The sequence below is a fragment of the Carassius gibelio genome, chromosome A21, assembly GCF_023724105.1.
Source record: "Carassius gibelio isolate Cgi1373 ecotype wild population from Czech Republic chromosome A21, carGib1.2-hapl.c, whole genome shotgun sequence".
NCBI classification, from domain to species: domain Eukaryota; kingdom Metazoa; phylum Chordata; class Actinopteri; order Cypriniformes; family Cyprinidae; genus Carassius; species Carassius gibelio.
Window position 1 is genome coordinate 6,145,022 of NC_068391.1, and position 21,053 is coordinate 6,166,074.

At 36.0% G+C, this 21,053-nt stretch overlaps 1 protein-coding gene across 1 annotated transcript; it reads left to right on the forward strand.

Annotated features, from left to right (window-relative positions):
* The first annotated feature begins 7,082 nt into the window (after positions 1–7,082).
* Positions 7,083–21,053, forward strand: LOC127941323 (neuroendocrine convertase 1-like). The gene is made up of 14 exons (XM_052536269.1): positions 7,083–7,500; positions 8,113–8,217; positions 8,465–8,590; positions 12,110–12,256; positions 12,950–13,026; positions 14,365–14,453; positions 14,707–14,879; positions 15,510–15,722; positions 15,908–16,008; positions 16,132–16,365; positions 16,746–16,903; positions 16,979–17,112; positions 17,200–17,361; positions 18,327–21,053. Exons 1-14 carry the CDS (start codon positions 7,327–7,329, stop codon positions 18,726–18,728), a joined length of 2,295 nt encoding a protein of 764 aa, XP_052392229.1. The 5' UTR covers positions 7,083–7,326; the 3' UTR covers positions 18,729–21,053.

A 21,053-nucleotide genomic window follows, 5' to 3' on the forward strand; every position in this document is an offset into this window, starting at 1 on the left:
TGGACAAATCATTTCTTTAAAGAAAGCCATTAAACCATGTGTCTAATCATTTAATATTGTGTGCACGAGACAAGTTGTGTCATGAAAAAATAATGGCCACTTCTGCCACCTCTTTATTTACATCATCGCTTTATTGGATTTCATTTCCCAGCAATCTATAGTGTAATCAGTAATGTAGCAGTCAGGAAGGCAGTGTGACTCATTCTTCACAGAACACCCTGAGGAGAAGACAAGCCCCATCCACACTAAAACCTACAATGCCCAGAGTGGAGCCCTCATGTTTGCAGGAAACCTCAAAATGTTTGATAATTACAGACACCCTGTGACAGTGATAACATTCAACAACACAAAGGCACTAGCAGCCGAGGCTTTGCTGTCCGTTTGAATGAGTGTGTGTCTTTATCTGTGTGGAGATGAAGGTCCTCCACCTCAGATAAGACCGAAAGGACACTATCATTTAAAGGGGGCCACTGGCTCGTCTCGCTTTAATTCATTGAGTTCTCAAGGCTCCACTGTAGTATCTATTAACCTGTAGTTCATGAAATCAGCTGTTTGTTTTGTGTCGACGCCAGTGGCTGGGAGTATTGATTTACTAAATCCAATTAGAAGAACAAGTCTTTTATTCTGTGAAGTCTTACCAGAAACAATGAAATTACTTATATGTTTAATGTCTTCACACACAATAAAAAGCAAATTAGCATTTGTTGGATATATATATATTTATATATATATATATATATATATATATATATATATATATATATATATATATATATATATATATATATATATATATACATTTCATACATTTCTATAAATTTCAATATAAAAAATATATATATCAGAAGAAAAATTTAATTTTTAGCAAAGTAGTTAAAATGAAAACTAAAGCTAAACAATAATAACCTAACATCTAATATAATTTTGTTCAATAATAGTTTTTCTTTTGTATTTTAAGATAATTTTATGGTAATGATTTATACAATAATTATTTTACATTTATCCCATTGAAAATAGGACCAAAAAAAAATTCAATCAGTGCAGTATCTGATTAAAATGGAGATTAGCACCTTCTGGTGAGAGCAAAGAAAGAAAAACTTCTAATTTCATGGTGTGACCACTAGATTCCTGTATAGGACTCCATAGAGAGGTTTGTGAATTCCCTAGATGTTTGTATACATAATTGTTTACTTTTATTAGGTTGTGGATTTAAATGTATATTAAGGCATTGTCAAAGACTACTTTTGTCAAGGTTTATATTTTTTTGTTGTTTTAAATGTTGATTTTAAGCGTCAGTTTTTGAATTATTTTTACCACAGTCAGACCTGAATACAGAAAGCATTTCGTTATACATTTCTATGTGTGTGTGAGTGTGTGTGTGTGTGTGTGTGTGTCTGTGAGTGTGTGTAAGTAAATGTGTAACCCCTTCCTTTCTGTCCACTTTTTTACTAAATTGATTTTATTTTACATAGGTGCCATGTTACAGGCACACCAGTTCATAGGGGTGTGTGTGCACAAGTGTGTGTGTTCACGCATGTGTGAGTGTGTGTGTTTTAGAGTTTCAGCCCTTCATTGCTATGCAATTTTTTCTGCATAATGGGGGATTTGAGGATTGTACACACAAAAAAATGTTCTGCATTTTCATTTTTTTTGCCATTTCCCATTAATTTCCTATGGTCGGTCATTATTGACCGAAGACCATGAGTGTGACTAATTTTTTTTTTACTAGTACTTAGCTTTTTTCAAATCATGCTCTCAATAATTTTAAGGTGACCGAACACCACACAAGGGTTAATGTCATGTTTTAAGGGGTTGTATTTAGGGCTCACTGGATAAGGGAGCAGTAACAATTGTTGCCAGGAAGAGCTCAAATGATCTTGCAGTTAATGGGATAATTCACCTCCAGTTGCTGATCCCCACTGACTTTCATAGTATGGAAAAAAAGCACTATGCAAGTAAATGGGGACCAGCAACTAAAGGTGAACCATTCCATTAAGATTCATCATTGTGGTGTGAGTGAGTCTGTTCATGTACTTTTACAGGGGTTACAGGAAAAACAGGAAAACCCCATGAGACTTTACCATGATCTGTATCTGCTTTCCTGATTTTGTTTTGCTGTAGACTATTGGTGTGGCCTCTGTCATTACAGCATTCCACGAATATAATGTTAAAACCTGGAAATTTACTGGAATCACAGGTTAAAGGTCAAACTAAATGTCTCCAAAGTTTATTTGTGCTTATACAGTAAAAGGAAGGTTTGACTGACTTTCAGGTAAAACACAAAAAAAGCTATGAACAATTTACTGAAAATGAGTTTGCATTTTGCAAAACAGGTTACTGAAGAGCTTATGGTAAAATTCTTCCCACTTTTATGATTATGCCATGGGAGCAGTGTCACTTTCCTCTCTCCTTGTTTTCAAAGGTCATGCATGTTGAGAGACATGACAGGCTTATGGATGTCACTGTTCTCGGCTCCAGGAGCAATTATCCTTTAGGTTAAAGCCCCCATGATTCAAGCTGTAGAGATATCTCAGATGTTCAGATGAGCTTCTGTCAGCACAGCATATAAGAAGAACCCTCACAAATACTGGGGAAAAACTAGTCTACAGCACTATTTCTTTCTCGGAGGAAGTGATTTTTGTTTTTCATTACACTTTCAAAAGGAGTTTATGCAGTGTTTCTAAGAAAAAAATTTGGTTCCTCAAAAACTTTTCAACTAACCATTTTTAAACATAAAAAAAAAGTTTCCCACCATCAAGAACCCTTTATGAAAAGTAAAAGACCTGTCTGTCTGTAGATGATAATAATGAACTTGAATAATGGATATATTTATCTATCTATCTATCTATCTGTCTGTCTGTCTGTCTGTCTGTCTGTGTGTGTGTGTGTGTGTGTCTGAGTGTGTCTGTCTGTGTATGTGTGTGTGTGTGTGTGTGTGTGTGTGACTGTAATAGAAAATTGTTAAAACTCTTTCAGCACTACTTTGTCATTTTGCTCTGCTCTTTTTCGTTGCCTTGTTTTCTCTGTCAGTTCCTTATACTCTTTCCATGCATGCACATGAACATTGCATGTTCCTTTTAATTGGCTCCTTTGGTCATTATTTGCCATAGAAACAAGCAGTTGGCTGTCTCTTGTCTTCTCTGTATAGAAACTTCCAGGCTACAAAACAAAAACCTGATTACCCGGCACAGGCCACACCAAGCTATTACAGATAAACAATGGAGGGTATCATGAAACACTATTTTTCAGGATATTGAGTGACTCACTGTGCTTTCTGAAGAAAAAAAAAAAACATTACTAGCCTTATGTACAGAAAATAAAATGTGAAGTCAATATCTGCAAGTGACATGTTGATCGTTTGTCCCAAGGCTTGTGAATTCAAGCTATTTTATGCAAAGGTTATATCCAGTGTTGTCATCTTGTGCAATAGATCTGGCCGCTGGTCATTGTGTTGCATGGGTATTTGATCAGATTCATTTCAATTCAATGTAGATTCAATATCTGTGTCACTGATATGACACTGAGCACTAACAGCAAGATAGAGGAAGAGAGATAGTGAAGGAGGGAAAGGTTTCCATGACAACTACACATCCTTGACAAATGACACAGTTTGAGGATAAGAGTAGGCGATAAGAAAAGAATGTGTGCGCATGTGAGAAAGAAAGAAAGAGAAGATTAGTATACCTGGTCTGAGTCAGAACAACATTGACTCAGATGACTGCTGGCAAGAACTTCTTTTTTTATTAGCCATTCAGTATTAACATCAATGTAAGAACCATTAAAAAAAAAATACATATATATATATATATATATATATAAATATATATATATATATATATATATATATATATATATAAATATATATATATATATATATATATAAATATATATATATATAATAGGAAACATTTTTTTTAAAGAAAATGTGAGTGATTCTGGCTGTGCAAAAGTGATCACCATGATGCTTGGGTTTTTAGGGTTTTATCATATGGTTGTTAGGGTGTTTTAAGTGGTTGCTATATGGTTTATATGGTAAAGACCCCGTGCACCCTCAAGGATATTTTCATCTGTAGATAAATCCAAGGGGCTCTCTTTCCATGCAAATCTATTTGATGTTTGCTCATTTAAAAAAAATAAAAGTTGATTCCTTGTTGTTTCAGTTCGGCAGCCAATTTAATTAGAAAATTAATAACGTAGGCTACCTCTCATCACCAAACTACAATCATTCATGTCCATACTACAAACTGTGTGAAATGATGATTCAGACCGGGAAAAAGAACTGACTCAAAGAGCTATTCCTGAATCATGCATTGCTTCTTTTGACACAAGTGATATATTCAGGAATGGATGGGTCTTTTGAGTCGGTTCTTTACAGTTAGAGTAATTGTTTCAGTTTGTACTACAGACAAAAAAAGCCATTAATGTTCTGGTTCTAAACAGGACTTGAGAATTAATGGCTCTTTAGAGTTGGAACAAACATTATTATCTTTTTTGATAATACTTTACATTATATTTTACTTTTCTGTTTTAATTTGTATATTAAAGTTTTATTCATCTTGTGTTTTATTTCTCATTTGTATTAGTTTGCAGTATGTATATAGTTTTTTTTTTTTTAATAAATTTAGTATTACGTTTATTTTATTTTAAGTAGCAGAAATATTTTTTACAGTTTTATTTTTAGCTCCTGCTCCAAAGAGCCATTCATCCCTGTCAGTTATTGGGAATCAGAAGCTTTAAAAAGCTTCAGAAACTACATTTTACAAATCTTTTCAAACCTTTGAGTAGATTAACTTTCCTTACTGTGACTGTGATTACTAATTTCCGTAAAACCTTATCGAAAGATGATTACTAATAGGTCAAACAGACTACAAAATCCCCTGCTCTGTCATTCTTAATGTCAATTAATTTTACACTCAATTCATCCGCAGTAGTGTACACACACACATACACTGTTTACACTGCCAACATGGCCTCTGTGACGTCTGGCATGACTTATAATGTCCATTACTCCATCAGACCCTTCATTTCCTGTTGTCTCATCCCATGGTTTTACCCCACTTTGCTTATTGTTCATACACCATTACATGTTACCACGTCTCTTAATGAAAACTCCCAGCTGTTACGGTGATAGGTGAGATGGCAGTAATCAGATGTGAGAGATTATCTCAATTGAAGGATCTGGTTTTTCCACATTTGATGTGTTTGTGTAAATGAAAGTGTACATGTTTTATCAGTGAAGCTTTTTAAATGGCACAGTACATTACCAGGAAAAAGGTACGTCCAATGATGAGAAAATCCTTTAAGCCTTTGATTTTCACATTTACTACAGTAAATACAGTGGGTATATTATAGCCTTTTTTGAGATCTCAAATTTTTGGCCAACTTTGCAAACTCTTTTTAAAAAATAAAAACATGCATCTCATTCATGAACCTTGCTACTTTTCCTCATCTATTTCCAGGTGCAAAGTCTAACATGTTCTGCTTAATGCAAACAGGGGGTTGCTAGGTGGATGTGGATGACTGCAGCTGCTTTGGCAAAATGACTGTTTGCTCAAAAGCCCAACTGATACTGTAGGTCTATTCTGTGAATAAAAAAATGCAGATTTATTTTCATGCATTGTCTGGCTCTCTGTTAGCATTACCATTCATCTCAATGGCAGTTGCTTGGCTGACACATGTCAACTTAATAACATGCACAGTCTCAGGCACTAATATATTTATAAATATTTAAATGTAAAAATCAACTTGTCTCTTTGATAAAAGCACTTCTTTTGACACGACACATGTCTGCGTGTTCATCAAGAGTGGACGCACTTCGATAGCCTGCTCTGTCTGCATGGACCATTGTGATACTGAATAAACTGGGGTGAATATTTAAAAGGACTCATGACCTCCTGATCACGATCTACTTGGTATTCATAAACAGGACCGTAGCTGGTGGAAATGATTCTGTGGACCACAATATCTAAATCTTCATACAGAATTCACGCATTACATCATTCTTTAGATTTTTTTTTAAATATTTAGTTGTATTTACTTTCATTTTCCTGCAAAAGTCACCCCGCCCCCATGTGAATTATGAATATCACCTATTTTCTTTATAAATTCTCTTTATAAATTATGTTTTTCAGTTATGTGACTTCTTGTAAGTATTTTAATGATGTCATTTAGTTTGTTCCACATTATATTTTAAAATATTATTAAGAGTTGGAAATCATTAGTCTGCCAAATTAAGATGGGTGACCAACCAACATACAAGAAGCCATTTTGTTGTCATTTGACAAGAAAATCTTAAAGATTTGACCTCTATAGACCCTCACATCACTCATAAGGTCAGTATGTGTTATTAAGAAATATTAGCCTACATATTTAAAAAAAAAAATTTAAAGCATTGTGCAGGTGTTCTTTGATTTATTTTTACTATTTTTTATTTATTTTTTTTTTTTTTGCTTTTTATTTATTTATTGTCTGGTATAAATGCAATTGCAAAATCTATTAAACATAAATTAAATTTCAAAGAACTTAGCTTTTTTATTTTTATGTATGTACAGCATATTTGTGTGTCGTCACACATACAGTATATGTCTGTCTATATAGATAGATACATACAGATGCATACATACATAAACTATATTCACAAACGTGTTTAACTTGTTAGATTTTGTATTGGAATGCATGTGATTTCGCTTTAATATGGATTTAGTTTTTGCTATGCAGCTCTTGTTGTGGAGCTGTCCACTGCTGCGGTGCTGAAACCTTCTCCTTATCACTTCCGATTTATTAGTCTCAGGCTAATGATGTATTGATTTGAACAGATGTATAAACAACGACATTATAAATTCCAAACAAGTTCTGGGAGGGTTTGGCGAACATTAGTGCGGAATTAACCTTGTATTCATTCTCTCAGATTTCATGTTTTCAACAAAAGCTTCCATTCCTGCTCCATTTCTAAGTGTAAAAATGCTCATCGACTATTTATAGAGAAGCATTCCCCTCCTCTTCCATGCGCAATTCACCCCGCCCGACTCCCCCGGGACCCGAGCATCCCACCCCAGGTAGAAATTGACGTCAGAGCGGTTCGTAATTTGACGTGTAAACATCCCTTCCCCTTCCACGACTCTCTCATTGGTGGCTCTCCATGCGCGTTCAATTACTTGCTCACGCTGCATTAGAATTAACAGGAGAACATAGCGTTTACCAAGGAAGCTGAACTGATATTTCTTGTTTTTACATATTTTTTATTTATTTATTAACTTTTTTCTATTTAACTGTTTTTATCCATCGTGATCATCCAAGTCATTTTTAAGTGGTTGTAATTGACTGGAAATGGAAGAAAGATGTCGTCCAATGTTGCTGTGCGGTGTTCTTGCTCTGTTCTGTGCGCTGGTGTCCTCAGCTGTGGACAGACAGTATCTGAACGAATGGGCGGTGGAGATTCCAGGGGGACTCGACAATGCCCGATCCATCGCCGACGAGCTCGGCTACGATTTAGTCCGACAGGTAAGTCACATACTGTTTTTATCCCTCCATACAGGATGAAACGCTTGTCTCACACACACATCTGGCTCTGCTTTGCATTCGTTCTGAATGAAATTGTATTTTGTGTAATGCATTTATTCACAGCAACACTGTTGCTTTGCCAAATCATATTTGTTCTCTCAATTAAAATAAAATTAGCATTTGCTTTGCAATTAAACGCTGAAATGTTTTCTAAGATATAGCTGAATGTTTTTTGCAGCAAGGATACATTTTATTTTTCATATATCTATGTTAGATCTGACTGAATCCATCTTGTTTTTTTTTCTCTATAAACTCCATAAAGCAGTTCAGTAAATGCAATTGTAAATAACTATTCAACTATTATAAACAACATTCACCTGTTGTGTAGTCCTCTTATAAGAATGTTTTTTATTTTTAAATGTAAAGAAAATAAAGGAAACCCAACTCTAAGTAAGCTGACACATCTAATAATAATGTAAAAAACATAAAAGTGAAGTGGTTCCAGGCCGACTAGACCAGACAGATGGGAACTGCGTCATTATGACCAGGCTTAATTTAGCTCCAAATATGAACCGTTCTCTTCAGTCTGTTCTCTCTGTCATTTGTGTGCAGATTGGGGCACTGGAAAACCATTATTTATTCAAGCGGCACAGTCACCCTAGCAGGACCAAAAGAAGTGCGGCTCATATCACCAAACGTCTGTCAGAAGATGACAGGGTATGACACTTTTCACAACCCCTCTATTCTATATGTAGTATGTCATCATAAAATGTGAATTTATTCAAAACCCCCAATATCATTCAAATCAAATACGTAGGCTTATGTCATGTACTTTCATGCAAGTTTAAATAACATTTTATTTTTGAAATAAATAACTCATGTAATGTTGATGTAGGAGATGGAATAGTAGTTTTGGAAATATTGCTAAATGGTTTTGTATGGGCACCGGTTGTTTCTTCTTTAGGTGTCTTGGGCTGAACAGCAGTATGAAAAACGGAGGGCCAAACGTGCCCCGCTGGGAGCCGAATGTAAGGATTGCTCTGTAGACAAACTCTTCGATGACCCCATGTGGAACCAACAGTGGTATCTGGTGAGTCTCGACATCTTAACTTTTCTTTATAAAAGACAGAATTAAAAATTTTTTTTTGCTTTGCAACAGGAGTTTTTTTTTTACCATTCATTTTCCCCATAGACATGTGTGGATGAGCAACTCCTCCAAATAAGCACTGAATCAGAAACAATAAAAGTATTTACCGTAAATCAATGAATAAATAAAAAATTCCTGTACATATAAACATTTACAAATATAAGTCGCTTGAGAACATAGGGGGACTCATGCAATTACGTTTATTGCGGTGTTTCATGGAAGTGGGTGGTCAGTGCTGAGGTGTTCTCATTTCTGTGGTTACAGCAGCTTAAGGCTGGACTTCTAAATAACTGGAACAGATTTGAAAACACTAGGCATCATACACTTGCCGACTTTGTAAATAGTTCATACACTATAAGACTGAGGATCACACGCTACCAGACTTCAAAGTCTTTCCAAACACAACAAAGAAACACTTGCATTCTTGCTGGAGGATGCATGGCAAATGAAAACAATATTTGTTCTAAAATCAGTTTTAAAATACCAAACATGACTGATATCCTCCAAATTGGATGGAAGCATAGTCTAGAGCTAAAATATCTTTGTCTGTGTCAGTCATATATTACGCAGTCTTCTATTAAACTGTCATTTCAAATCTGTAGACTGGCTCTGACATTTGGCAACTAGCAACAACTTGTTGAGACTGTAAATTTAACGTGAAATATCTTTCAGTAACGACACCAGTGGACTTACAGTATTTATTCAAATGCGGAAACCATTAATATCAACATTGGCTTTGTCAGGTTTTCCTAAATTGTTGTAAAAGCCATTGCAACAATCCTCTCTGCGTTAACACAGTACATTACCTGTCTCAAGGCCTTCATTACTGGGTCTGTTGTCCCTCTGGACTTTTCGCTCTATGTGCAGTTGTAGCCCATTATTTTTAAGCTTTCAGAGCTCATAGTATGGCTAAACAAAAATTTGATTGTAAAAGGAGTACCCTCCTTAATGCCAAACAACTGAAGAGCCAACCACACATTAGTACCAATTTATTAAAACACGATGGATTGATGGGTTTATTTTATGGAGGCCAAGCTCTTAATGCCAGAGAATGGCTTCCGTACAGTCACAGATGGGAAGGATTCAATTGCCTCTAATATGGATCATAGCTCATGTTTTATATAGTAACTCACTCTAATCAAATTGAAAAATTTCCAACTGAGGGATGAATTTTTTGAACAAATATTTTATTCTAAAACGCAATTTAATATGTTCTTTTCTCAACAAGTCTGCTCTTTATTCTTGTTTGGATTGTGTTTGTGTGAGCATCGCCACCTCTTAGCCAAATTGCTCATGAAGTTTTGTTTAATGATTTGAGTGATGAGGCAGTGACGGCAGGTGGATAAAAATGGAAAGAAAGAATGACATCCAATTTTTGTTTGATAAAAGGGTTGATAGAAAAGAAGGATATGGATTTATGGAGGAGAAAGACGGCTTGGTGAATGGATTACATTTCACCAGAGAGGACTCCTGATAATTCAATTAAAGAGATGACTCATATGCTTCTTGTCTCCATGTATGGAGAAGGCTGTGTGGTTTTATTCGTATTTTATCTGTATGGTTCTGGATACATTAAACATTTTTAAATGTATCACTGTATATGACTGCTTCTCCATAAAGGCAGCAATCATGTTAAAGTTTATGCACCTGCCGATATCTGAGATGCCCTCTAAAACTTCTTGACTCCCTTAGAGGTGTTATGAAGGTGGTAGATCAGTGACGTGGACATCAGCTGAGGGCTTTACAGCTCTCTTGAGGTTATGCTGGTTGTGACTATGCTGTGGCAGAGCCGTCATGGATCGTCTCTTTTACTTCCCCTCCTCCTCCGGTCCTTCTAGAGTCAGACCTCAGCTATGAGTCATGTTTCATGGTAATGTTACTGCAGCTTCTGTGCTTAATTGTTTAGCAGATCACAGATCTCTTTCTTCCTTTTTTTGTCGTTTTTTCTATACCACTTTTATGCCTCTAGCAGCTTTGTTACATTGCTAAATACACCATATACAATCATATACGCTCTAGTGGTGTTTTGCTTGTAAACAACTTCTTGAATAATGCGAACAGATATTTTTAGTGAACAAAACATTTTCATTATTTTATGTGCACTCATTTCTAAATGAAGTACTTTTAATAGCTTTTTCTAGACTTCAAAGTATAATTGTAGCATGGAAAAATAGTCCAGGCTTTATTCTGATTGAGTGGGTGTTTTAAGGCACAAACTACTTGCATTGTGAACAAACAGATGACTGAAGCTCAAAGTTACAGTAACTTATGTAGGCTATTATTGTTTTATCTCTTCTTTCTTTAGTTTAATGAGCCAGAAGTTATGGAAGCGTATTTACCTCATTATCATAAAAATGTTTGAATAAATCATAATTTTTTAGGAATGTATGAGCTATTAAGGTGAAATTAAAACATGAAAAAACATAATTTCATAATTTTCTCACCATTTGGACTTATATATTATATATTTCAAGATTTGTTTTGTGATAATACTGACTTTTTATGTAAAAATTTGGAGTTAGTCCTCATATTTTCGACTCTGGACTCTGGAATTTTGTATCTCCTTATTTCATTTTATATCATACTTCTGAATTCTGAAATTCAGAAAATTTCATAATAGTGAATAATCGTAATCTCATTAAGTAATATTTTTATGTCATCATGACTTTTTATTCACAAATAACGCAATGGGAATTTTTTTTTCTGATGCTTTTTTTGTCATTTTTGCAAAATTTTGACTATTTCGTATGACCCGTGTCATAATTATGACTTTTTATGTCATAAATCATGCATTGGTGATTTTTTTTTTCTCATGTGGCAGAACTGGACTACCATATGAAATTGTCAGTGGTGCTTGAATAATCTCTTTTTAGATGGACATAACTTTTATTTTGGAGCAATCAGAATTTAACAAATCTACATGAATGATTCAATGACTCACTCATAAAACTCAAAAAGATCATATAAATCACTGAGCTAATCTGAATGAGTCGTTTGGTTGAACACAAATCAAAATATTCACTTCACTAAAATAAATCAAAATCCAAGTTATTAATTAAAAATAGTTTCTCTAATAGGATTTTGTATGGAAAGCCTTCGGCTAATCCACTTCGCAGGTTAACTGCATTTTATATAATAGCCACTCACCAGTGTATTTCCCATCACTGCACTGCAGCTGAGCTCTCTGATATTTAATTATTGGTCAATAAGAAGAAAATCCTCTCACGGTCTAGTATGGACTGAAAATAGTCTCCACAAAACAAAAAGGTCAGCATGGATGATTACATCGCCGGCTTTCATTTTCAAGCAAACAGCTTTTGTTGGAAGGGTCAGTGGTTGTGTCGTGCAAAAAGGGCTTTGTCTTCATGAAGAGGTGTGAGAGTGTTGAGCGGTACTCATGAATATGACGCTGAGTTACTCACATATTCATTTAAACTGTCTTTCTTCATCCTCCCCTTAAAGCAAGACACCCGGACGTCATCATCCCTCCCCAAACTGGACCTGCACGTGATCCCGGTCTGGAAGAAGGGCATTACGGGCAAAGGAGTGGTCATCACCGTACTGGATGACGGTCTGGAGTGGAACCACACCGACATTTACCCTAACTATGTAAGTGTGTCATCATTGGCAACGTCTACTAGACCACCATCAGTAAAACTCTGTGCTTTTGTTTCCATGCCAACACCGACCCCGAGAGGTTTATCTATAGTGACACCTACCACAACAAGAGCAAAGCCATTTGATGAGGACCTCCGGTATAGGAGATCACAAACAAACAATCCCACTCACTCATTAAAAGATATTTAAAAATTCGCTCTGAATTTACATGAGACTGTAGTGAGCCCAGCATCCCTTTCTTGCTATAGAAATGACTCATAAATCACAGGATAACATCAAACATCTGTCTCCTATTAGCATTTGAGTAATCTGTGGCATCAGCCATCACTCTGCTGTTGGTTTGTTTACAATCAGCAGTCTTACAAAAAAAGAAAGCTTTAAATCGAGTGGAGACCCGTTTCCTGTCTGATGCTGGCATTAGTTATCTATGGAAATAATATATAAAATTTGTATCCAATTCTGTGTAGAAGTGCTTTAACTCTTTGCAATTCAATCTAATTAGAAACGGTAAGAGTAGTACATTATTGCTGTATTTCAAATAAAACCATAGTTTCTCCCTTCCTACAAAAAAAACCCCACCGGGTTGCAACATACTGACACTAATGTTATTTATTCTGGGTATGCCAGAATTATTTCCACAATCATTTGAACCCTCACTTATTCTTTCACCTCTCCTCAATGTAGGATCCTGCTGCTAGCTATGATTTTAATGACAACGATCCTGATCCCTTTCCCAGATACGACTCCACCAATGAAAACAAGTGAGTGAATGAATCTCTGTACTCTTTTATTTCTCCAGCTGAATGGACAAGACTTTTGATCCACAATTGAAAAATACAAGGACAGATTATCCAAAGCCTTTGGCCTTTCAATTATGTTAAGTACCGCATACAGCGATAAGAAAATGTTACAAGCCTTGGACTGGCATAGTTCTTTCCTGCCCTCTTTAAAAAGATAAGCAGATTTATTTAACATAATACGAAATCTGTTTAGAGAGATTTAGACCAGACTGCCATTGCTTTCCATCTTTAAGAAACATTTGTATACAGGTAAGGGAGCATATGTAATAGCATTCGTTTCTAGTTGCCTTATTTAATAATTAAATCAACACACCTGATTGACAGTTCTTGTGAATATAAAGCTATGCAACAGAAAAATAGAAGCACTCATTCTTTTTTCTCCTTGTGGTTGTATGTCTCTCTCAGGCTGTGCCAGTGAATGACTCATACTGTGCCAGCTATAGTGCTTTTCTACACGCGCACACACACATATACACAAAAAAACACTCATAATTATGCGCGCACACACTCTTGAAGTGACATACGCAAGCTCACTTATCCTCTCGCTCCACCCATGTCAGCATATTCTTTTGTCAGCTGTGCTCAAGGTGGTTTGCTCTGATTGTTTGAATGGTGCTAAACGCATCAACAGCTCAATGGTGCTTCAGATGATGGTTATTACAAGGAGGGAAATAAACAGTCACTAACAGATTTCAAATTCAAGCACAATTATAATAATTATTTAGCAAATTACTCCCTGCAAATCCAACAGCTATCCATAGTTAGTCTAATCTTTGACATCAGTCACTGAGTACACAATTTTTTATCTGTAATATTTATAAACAGTTGTGGTGATGGATGGCTATGACTAGCATCGTTATTATGATTACTTACAGGATTGGGGATATAAACATACCACCTACCCAAAGAGTCTGACTTGATGTCTTAAATCATTTAATTTTAATTTAAAATGCTGTAATATTGGGTTAATACAGCTGTGAAAGGTTATTCCATTTATTTAGTGTTTACAACTAGAGCCTGCAGAGTGTTGTGGCATCTTGAAAAACGAATTAATTTTTATTGTAGGTGATGACACTTTGACCATTTAACATGGTGGACACATCAATGTGCCTGGAGCAGTCGATTGTGGAATCTATGCATATATAACTATGACCCAAGCATCCATCCAGAAACCCCTACAAACCACCCAGAACACACTAGCAACAATCACATTTAGATATAATGAATTTCCAAAATGCCCCATTTAGTAAATTTGACTGGAACTGAATTATAGCCCTATTCTCTGCTGTATGTCCTCAGGCATGGTACCAGATGTGCTGGAGAGATTGCCATGCAAGCAGACAACAACAAATGTGGTGTTGGAGTGGCTTACAACTCAAAAGTGGGAGGTGTGTGTTGTCAAGCTGTGTTTGTTCACTTTTTGTGTCTTAAATACTCTGGTTTTACTGGTTAGAATGATTACATAACAGCATTGAGCCATACAACCAGTCATGCACGTACACAATCTGTCCATGTCCACTTCAACATATAAAGCTTTAGTGAGTCATAACATCATACAGCACCACAGATGATGGGATGCATTTAATCTCAAACATGAAAGTTGTTTCAGCAAATGTCATCTTTCGGGTTTCTCATCTGCAGGCATTCGAATGCTGGATGGAATCGTGACAGATGCCATCGAAGCCAGTTCTATTGGCTTTAACCCTGATCACGTTGACATCTACAGTGCTAGCTGGGGCCCTAACGATGACGGAAAAACAGTGGAGGGACCTGGGCGTCTGGCCCAGAAAGCTTTTGAGTACGGTATCCAGAAGGTGAGAAATGTGGCCTATCCAGCAACCTTTCAGAACACTATAACAAACACCTAGAACACACTGGCAACAAGAACACCCTAGCAACCCCCCAGAACACACTAGCAACCAGAACACCATAGAAACTTCTATGAACACACTAGCAACCACCACAATTGCAACCATCCAGAACACACTAGCAACCATTTAGCAACCACCCAGAACATTCTAGCAACCACCTAACAACCATCCAGAACACAGAACACCCTAGCAACCATTTAGTGACCATCACACTAGCAACCATCCAGAAACCCCTAGAAACCATCCAGAACACACTAGCAACCACTCAGAACAGCCTAGCAACCATTTAGTGACCATCACACTAGTAAACATCCAGAAACCCCTAGAAACCATCCAGAACACACTAGCAACCATTTAGTAACCACCCATAACATTCTAGCAACCACCTAACAACCATCCAGAACACAGAACACCCTAGCAACCATTTAGTGACCATCACACTAGCAACCATCCAGAACACTCTAACAACCATCCAGAACAACCACCCTGGTAATGTATAGTACTTATGACATCTAACTTTTAACCCAAACCCATTATAATCAAATAATCTCTAAATAACTGTTTTTACTCTAGGGTCGTGGTGGGAAGGGCTCCATTTTCGTCTGGGCATCCGGTAACGGTGGTCGTCAGGGTGACAACTGCGATTGTGATGGATACACAGACAGTCTGTACACCATCTCCATCAGCAGCGCATCCCAGCAGGGTTTGTCTCCCTGGTACGCTGAGAAATGCTCCTCTACGCTGGCTACGGCCTACAGCAGCGGGGACTACACCGACCAGAGGATAGTGAGTCTCTTTTGCTTCAATTACACATTTTCTTCACATTTCTCTCAGTTATGACTGAATGTCTCCTTGGAGATCAATAAAACATATTGTCTGATGGTTTTGAGTTCTTTCGGTTGGTGTGTTTGCTTGTTCTCTGTTGGGTTTTGTTTTGTTGATATTTTATTGTTTATCTCATTGTCTTGCAGACTAGTGCAGATTTGCACAATGAATGCACAGAGACGCACACTGGGACGTCTGCATCTGCCCCATTGGCTGCAGGGATATTTGCTCTGGCTTTGGAGCAAAAGTATGTGAAAGAATTTGTATGTTATATGTTTTTTAAGATTACACTGGTTTTACATCAGTTCTTATGAGAAGTGATTTACATTTGAATAAAAATATGAATGTATTTACCTGCTCTCCACCCTAGTCCTGATCTGACCTGGCGAGACCTTCAGCACTTGGTGGTTTGGACGTCTGAGTTTGATCCCCTGGCTAATAACCCAGGTTGGAAAAGGAATGGAGCTGGATTGATGGTCAACAGTCGATTTGGGTTTGGTCTCCTGAACGCCAAAGCCCTAGTAGACTTGGCCGATCCCAAAATCTGGAAGCACGTTCCCGAGAAGAAACAGTGTATTGTCAGAGATGAGACATTCCAACCAAGGTAGAGTTTGCTTTCTGATATTAAAATAAAAGCACAAGTTTGGCTTTTTGCATAAGAAACAAAGCAGTGGCGTTGCACCTCACACATTGAAGACAAAGCCACCCTGATCTCCTGCCATCTGTTACTGCGCACAGCTATGGCGATTCATTAATAACCGCTGTTTTTGTAATTCAAAGGAAGGTATATTTTGGGAATTTAAAACTGGAATCCTTGCCGGATTTTAAGAGATTGTGTGGCTTTAGTGTTCAGATGTTTCATTTCCCTGGATCTAAAATTCCTTGTAATGCAAAATGCTATTGAGCTACATGAACCACTGTTTGCAACATAAAATGTGTTTGACTGTATTTACAAACTAAAAAATTAAATTTTTTGGCTTTCAGACCATTGAAAGCTGCAGGTGAGATATCCATTGAGATCCCCACTAAGGCCTGTGCAGGACAGGTGAATTCTATTGGATCTTTGGAGCATGTGCAGGTGGAGGTCAGCATTGAGTACACACGGAGAGGAGACCTACACATCACACTTACTTCTCCATCAGGTGAGATAAAAGCACACTTAAACACGCTACCATGTGCATGTTTGGGAACACTGATTTTTAGGTTTCCCCCATTAGGTACCACCACAGTCCTGCTGGCAGAGAGAGAGAGGGATACGTCAGCCAACGGTTTCCGAAACTGGGCCTTCATGTCCGTGCACACCTGGGGAGAAAACCCCACTGGCACTTGGACCCTGAAGATTACAGATACGGTATATACTAGCATCTCTGCACAATTATTAAATGCACATGAACTGCCCGCTTATCACAATCCATTTCCTTCTCTCTTTTGCTCACAGTCTGGACGGATAGAGAATGAGGGTCATATTATGAATTGGAAGTTGATTTTGCACGGGACGTCTGAGAAGCCAGAGCACATGAAGGCGGCAAGGGTTTACATGCCCTACAATGCCATACAAAATGATCGTAGAGGAGTGGAACCAATGGAAGACATGATCAAGGTCAGAACAGAAGCCAAACTTTAGAAGAGTCCAGTGTGCAAATTATACAGTGACTATGTGATATGTCTAATAATTTTACTCCATGGTCTGTTGACTTTTAACTTATGCAACAAAATTTGTTATAGCCTATAGATAACTAAATAAATATATATAGTTACATATATTGTATATATATATATATATATATATATATATATATATATATATATATATATATATATATATATATATATATATATATATATACAGTATATATATTTTTTTTTTTCATTGTATTCAAAGCAATATTATATTTTACATTTATAATATTTACTATATGTAAATGTAAATATAAAGATGCATATGTATAATAAATAATAAACACAAAAATATAAAATAAAATTTATAAAAAAATAAATATAATAACATTTAATACAATATATAATTGTTGTATAATAATTAATGTAATTATACATTTACATTTAGTCATTTAGCAGATTCTTTATATATATTTATTTTGTGTTCTAGAGTTTACTATAGGGGAACCAACATATTTCAAATCAGGAGTATTTTTTATTGTCATTAAAAAATAAGTAATAAAAACTACATAAATATTTAAAAAACTGAAAAATGCATTTTCAAGTTGATCCAACTAATGCATTTTTAGTGTTCCTAAAAAATCAAACAGGTAACTGACTTTTTTAACTATAAGGAAAGACTACAGCCACTATATTGAGCATTATAATTCATACAATCATCAATGTCCTGGAGTTTAGACTTGCTAGTGCTTGATTTTGCTTACAATGAACTACAGAAATAATTAAAAGAAGTGAAATTATGAGAAAATTTTGAGAAAAGCACTTGAGCACGGATGACCTTTGATATTTTCAAGCACACTGTTTTACATCTGATGGACCTGTTGGAAACACATGGTATGCAATTCTTCCAGTCTTATCTCTGTAATTTCCTGTCTCTCTGACATACAGGAAGCTCCGACTCCAGCTCATAAACCTGAAGTTTCAAGTCCAGTGGTCCCAGACTCACTCCCACCTGCTGCTTCCATCAGTGTCCCTGAAGAAAATCCCGAAGCCCCAGGCTCCTCCACTGCCAATCTGGCCCTGCTGCGTCTCCTCCAGTCAGCCTTCAACAGGAAAACCCCAGTGGTTCCTCCGCACACTCTGGTGGTTCCTCCCAAGACCTTGCAGCCCGAGAAGATCCCCCCGCAGAAGCTTTACCAGGCCCTCGACCGGCTAAACCCCTATAGGGGCTCCGAGAACGGCTTATTTGGTGACTACAGTGACAACTTCTACAGAGCCCAACCGTACAGGCACAGAGATGACCGGCTGCTGCAGGGACTGTTTGACATGCTTGGAGACGACCAGCAGTGAGACAGGAAGAGGGTAAAAGAAGCGGGATGCCCTGCTGAAAAGACTAGCTCATGGTTCCCATGCAGCTCTCTCAGTTTTGGTAGTGGAGCAGCATGTTAAACTGGTCTTGGTGGCTCAACTGAGTGAGTTATGCACTGCAACATCTCAAACTAGCTGCTATGCTAGTCTTTTCAGCAGGACGAAGGGGCAAGAAAGGAAGTAAGTAACTTGAAATAAAAAGCATTTTGTTTTCTTCCAGACAAGCTTGTTTTTATCTGCACATGTAGTTATCAACTATAAGAATCCTACGGCCTGTGTCTGTCAGTGTGAGTGTTTGTATATCCGTGGTGAACAGCCAGCTGTATTTGTCCCTCAGTTTTGAACCAGGTTGCTAAGATATAAAACCATTGACAGGACAAATTATGGCATCTCGTGCCCTTTGCCCTCTTGTTGATTTTTCTCATGTTGCCTTCGCTACCACCAACCTTTGCATGCTATAAAAAGTTTACATTAGGATGTTAAGAAAATATTGTACTAAAGAGCGTGATTGTAAATTGTAACTAAAGTCTTCGCACAATCAGTTTAAAGGGATAGTATACCGAAAAATGATAAATGTAATTTACTCACCCTCATGTCTTTCCAAACATGTAAATTTTTTTTTTTTTGGCTGAACACAAAAGAAAATACTTTGAAAAATATTGATAGCCAAACTGGTAACTTTCATAGTATTTTTGTTGATATTATGGGAGTCGATGGGACCCAAATCTATTTCAAAATATCTTATTTTGTGTTCCAAAAAAGAGGAAAGAAAGTCATACATGTTTTGAATTACATTAAAGTAAGTAAATATTTTTTTATTTTAAGTTGACGTGAAATCAAATCTGACCTGAAGTACTTTCTCAATGCACGTTCTTGGTGTCACTGAGCACGATTCGTTACTGCACACTATTCCAAATAAATAAATGTTTGTCTTAATATTTTAACAAAATTTAACTCGCTCTCCACCTCTTAAAGGACTTGCCTTTTTGACTGATGTCAAAAATGTATTACATTTTTCAGTGGATTGTAACACACTTTTCACAAATCAAATCAATAATTGTAATAGTATGTTATTCGGTTTCCTGTGGACCCCTTTAACAATAATGATAATAATGATCTTTTATTTCAGTTGGCAACATTTCAAATTTTTATTTAGTTTAAATTGAAATACTAAATAACTAAAATGACCTGAACTATAACTAATAAATGCAAATTAATAAAAACTATATATTCATACAAAAACAAAAAACACGTTAAAATTTAAGTAAAAAATTAAATATTATATATAAAACCTATAATAATATATCAATGATACTATTTTAAAACAAAATAATTCCTAATATATTTTTTATTTTATTTAAAATATTAGCAATTTGTTAAGAAATAAGGAATATGTTCAGTTACATATAGAAAAATTAATCATTAAATATTTATATAGTAAACCTTAAAAAATATTAAAGTCTTGAACATTACTTAAAATCTCAGGTAATTCCAGAAAACTATTTAGGTAGTTTATCTGACATAAAACTGGGAAACCCTGTTTATAGACTAAAGAACACCAGTAACACCTGGTTCTACAACTGAGTGCTTATAGATCACTGTATAACGTTCAGGATGAAAGTGTTTAGAGAACTATTTTTCAGTAAACTGTAGAATACCGAGGACATATACCTGTGGGACACCTTGAAGCCTATATTTCTCTACCCTTTTTGTTTTTGCACAGCTTTTACCATGTACCTCTCCCCTGCTCTCTCTAGAAACACATGCTTTCTAAATAACCTCTAAATAGTTATGTAGAAATAATTATGATTTTAGAACATCCCAGGAAACTGAGTATATGTATCAACCGATTTTATATTCAAAAATTCATAAAACAAAGATAAAGTTTTATTTTTCTAAGAGTTCATAGTAATTTATGAGAGTAAAGAGAAGTAATATCTATATAGAACCCTAATATATTATAGTGCCATTTACCTCATAAGCCTAAATTGCATTTCTGTCTCTTATGAATATATGTTGTTGTACCTTTAACCTGAATGTTTATGGATGTATTTCCAATAAACTCTATCCAGCTGTTGTGATGGTTCTCTGAAAGGGATTGTCTGTGTTTTGCATTTGTAATGCCATCAACAGGCTTGTATGTTCCTGCCCTATTCTATTTATAGGTTAAGTTAACTATGTTGAGTTAACTAAGTCTGAGTGCAAAACGTAAATTGGAAACCACAGTTATGTTTGTATTTTTTTAAATATAGAATCTGAAGTTGCTGGACATATCACTTTGTAAAAATAAATGACTTGATGAATGTT

Coding starts and splice junctions, on each gene's coding strand:
- LOC127941323 (XM_052536269.1), top strand. CDS start 7,327: ATGGAAGAAAGATGTCGTCCAATGTTGCTGTGCGGTGTTCTTGCTCTG. Junction 7,501..8,112: donor GCTACGATTTAGTCCGACAG/GTAAGTCACATA, acceptor ATTTGTGTGCAG/ATTGGGGCACTGGAAAACCA. Junction 16,904..16,978: donor CACACTTACTTCTCCATCAG/GTGAGATAAAAG, acceptor TTCCCCCATTAG/GTACCACCACAGTCCTGCTG.